This window comes from Pundamilia nyererei, unplaced genomic scaffold (assembly GCF_000239375.1).
Source record: "Pundamilia nyererei isolate P.nyererei 1_Seehausen unplaced genomic scaffold, PunNye1.0 scaffold03245, whole genome shotgun sequence".
In the NCBI taxonomy this organism is placed as follows: domain Eukaryota; kingdom Metazoa; phylum Chordata; class Actinopteri; order Cichliformes; family Cichlidae; genus Pundamilia; species Pundamilia nyererei.
The window spans coordinates 1-3077 of record NW_005190646.1 but is presented as its reverse complement, the minus strand read 5'-3'; the positions used below and the strand labels follow the sequence as shown (position 1 = coordinate 3077).

The window sequence follows — 3077 nt, the reverse complement described above, 5'->3', positions numbered from 1 at the left end:
TAAGCTTAACAGATGATGATTATCTAATCATTTCAGAAATCAGAAAAACAACAACAATTCCTTCCATATCATAAATAAATAAAAGTTTGGAAAAGAAAATCTATCAGTGGTTAAAAGTGAGGCATAAAACGAAGAAACTTTAAATGACCATTTGTAGGTACAGCACAGCTGTAAGTGTGGCCTCTGTGTAAAGTTCACTAACTTGATCTGTTTGATCCAGCTGCTACTGAGACGAGCTGCCCAGACCTCAGAGCCTTGAAGGACAGACTTGCCAAGCTAGAGCTCGGTAAGTGTCACAATCATGTGTTTTTAATTCAAATTCAAACACAACTCAGTTACAAAGAACTGTTTTTGTCAAATACACAGGACATCTAAAAAATACAACTTTAAGTCTAATTTTCAGACACGATTGATAGGTCATCATATTCATCATCATATTTCTGTGTGACAGTTTTCCATGTGTCTACAACATTAGATTGATTTTAAATAAAAAGCCTAAGAGTAACAGTTTGCTTTATTACATTTTTGTGTTCTCTAGCCATTAACTATCATTTTGTCCGGAGAGTTGGTCAGAAATACTTTGTGTCCAACAAGGAGAGAGGCTCTTTCTCCAGGGCTGTCGAATTCTGCTCCCAACAACACATAGAGTTGGCTCTGCCCCAGAACGAGGAGGAGAACAATGCACTGACTCAAGTGTTTGGCGATGTTTACAAGGCAGCTTGGATCAGTGTCAACAACAAAAAGGCAGAGGGAAATTTTGAGGTGGATATGAAAAACCAACGTCTGACATTTACCAAGTGGGGAGAAGGTCAGCCAGACAAATCCATCCAAGATACAGGCTGCACCATGCTGTCAGAAAACGGCATCTGGCAAGTTACACCAGAATGTTCGCTGAACGCTTACATCATTTGTCAGTTATAGAAAGTTCACAGTTCCTTGCAAATCTCGCTTTGGTCGATTTTCTTTCCCCATGTCATGTTCATCTCAACTTTTCATGAAGGGAATTAACACATAACTTTCTTAAACAATGATAAATTACATTCTACCCCGTGTGGGTTTTTTTAACAGTTTATTATTTTTCTTTTACCTGTATTATAATATCAGATTTTAAAAAAATTCCTACTGCAAACGAAACATATTTAGAGTTTTCATCTCTCTCTTATATAAATGCCAGATGGTATTCTTAATGTGTACATGCTTTAAATATAAAAATTATACAATAAAAACAACACTGCAGAAGTGTGGGATTTCACTTTTACTTTTTAATTTTTACCTTTTACTAAAGTGAAAAAACGCAACTTTAATTGCTGTTTTCATTAATTGCTTTGACTTTGTAAACTGATATTAATGAGGCACCATATAGTTTTCTGCTCTTTTTATTAAACGCAGACAGTAATTTTGTTTGTCTCTAAACATTTTAGAAAGTAATTACATAACAAAGAGATTGAGAATTTCAGAACAAAGATAGTGTTGTAGGTATAAACTGTATATAGGCATAAAGTTACTGTGGTTTGATTAGATGTTAACACTAAAATAAACATTTATTCCAAATGAATGTAATTACACGATTTAATGTAACATTATGTTACATATCTTGTAAGATTAATTAATTAAAAAAGAAAAGAAAAGAAAAAACATACTTAGCAGAGGATGGTTTCGATCCATCGACCTCTGGGTTATGGGCCCAGCACGCTTCCGCTGCGCCACTCTGCTGCGCTGACTTGGCGGCACAGGACACTATTAATTGGAGCCCCTCCCACTGTTGTGTTTCGCAGAAGCGACGACGATAATGCATTTTACACCACATTTTGAGACGAAATAGATAATACGCAGTTTAAACCTACCTATCACACTACTGCAACAGACTATGAGAACAACAGCTACCTGCTCCACGGTCACATAGATAAAACATCACAAGGGATTCTTTTTGGTTGTTCCCGCCTTTGTTGTAAAGCACAGTTATAGGCGACAGAGGGCGTTGTTGCTCATTTTTGTTTCAACATTTGAAACAACAGCATTCAAAAGCAAAGAGACACGTTTAAAAATCTAGATGATTCAATTCATTAAGTTATATTTGTTTTTTTATTTAGCCATACTTTTGAACTTACAGCTCACTATAGTGGTCATAAGATCTCACATTTCACAGTACTCATTTCTCTACTTAGTGCATCATCATGCCCTTTCCGGAGTTTATCATCAAAGTCGGTTTTCATTGTGTCATTGGCTCAAAGTTGACTCATTTTTATCATGTTTAAATAGCATCAGAATCATTTTACTGGTGTTCGGAAATCAAACGAAGAAATTGTGCCTCTAACAATGTTTTTCATAAGCTCTACAATACAATGACAGTTATTGTTTTGCTGAAATAAATTTTTTGAAAAATTGGAAATAATTTATAAATTAAATAACCTGTGTGTACTGTAATATTTTGATTATACATATTTAATGGCAACATTTGATTTGAATTAATGCCACATGTCATTGACACAAAATATCACAATATTGTCATCTCTAATCACTCGCCTGTCACATTAACCTTAAACATCCAAATGCAACTAGACTGCAGCAACCCTCTACTGTTAGGTGCGAAGGATTTTCATGAATATTTGGAAACACTGATCTCGTTGTATTTTGTGGTAAATGAAAACTCAGAAACTAAGCCTGCTACACTTTGGGAGTATTTAAGGGGTACTATTATCTCTTTTAAATCAGCCAGAAGGAAGAGAAACTGGGCTAAGCTCCTTGACTTGGACAAACAAATTAAAGATCTGGATAAAGAGAATGCCCAAACGCCATCCACAATGCTACCTAAGAAAATACTGTCTTTAAAATATGAATATAATAATCTACTCTCAGCAAAAATCAGTAAAGCCTTTTTGTGCACCAAGCAGAAATATTCTGAGCTTGGTGACAAATCGCATAAAATACTAGCAAGAAAACTTAGGAAACAAGAACAAGACAGTACAATTCATAAAATTTAAAATAATGCAGTTGAGGCTTTAATGGACCCCGGAGACATTAACAATCACTATTTCCAATTTTATCAAAGTTTGTATGCTAAACAAAATATAGATTGT

At 34.8% G+C, this 3077-nt stretch overlaps 1 protein-coding gene and 1 non-coding gene across 2 annotated transcripts; one reads left to right on the top strand and one right to left on the bottom strand.

Moving 5' to 3' along the window:
• Positions 1 to 201: 201 nt before the first annotated feature.
• On the top strand, positions 202 to 1079 carry LOC102198239 (mannose-binding protein C-like; the record flags this gene model as incomplete). The annotated part of the gene is made up of 2 exons (XM_005755788.1): positions 202 to 286; positions 539 to 1079. Coding segments are annotated over 2 exons (468 nt in total), but the record flags the coding sequence as incomplete, so codon positions are not given.
• Positions 1080 to 1641: 562 nt separating this feature from the next.
• On the bottom strand, positions 1642 to 1713 carry trnam-cau (transfer RNA methionine (anticodon CAU)). Its single transcript has one exon. It is a non-coding gene; the product is annotated as a tRNA-Met (tRNA).
• Between the last annotated feature and the right edge of the window lie 1364 nt (positions 1714 to 3077).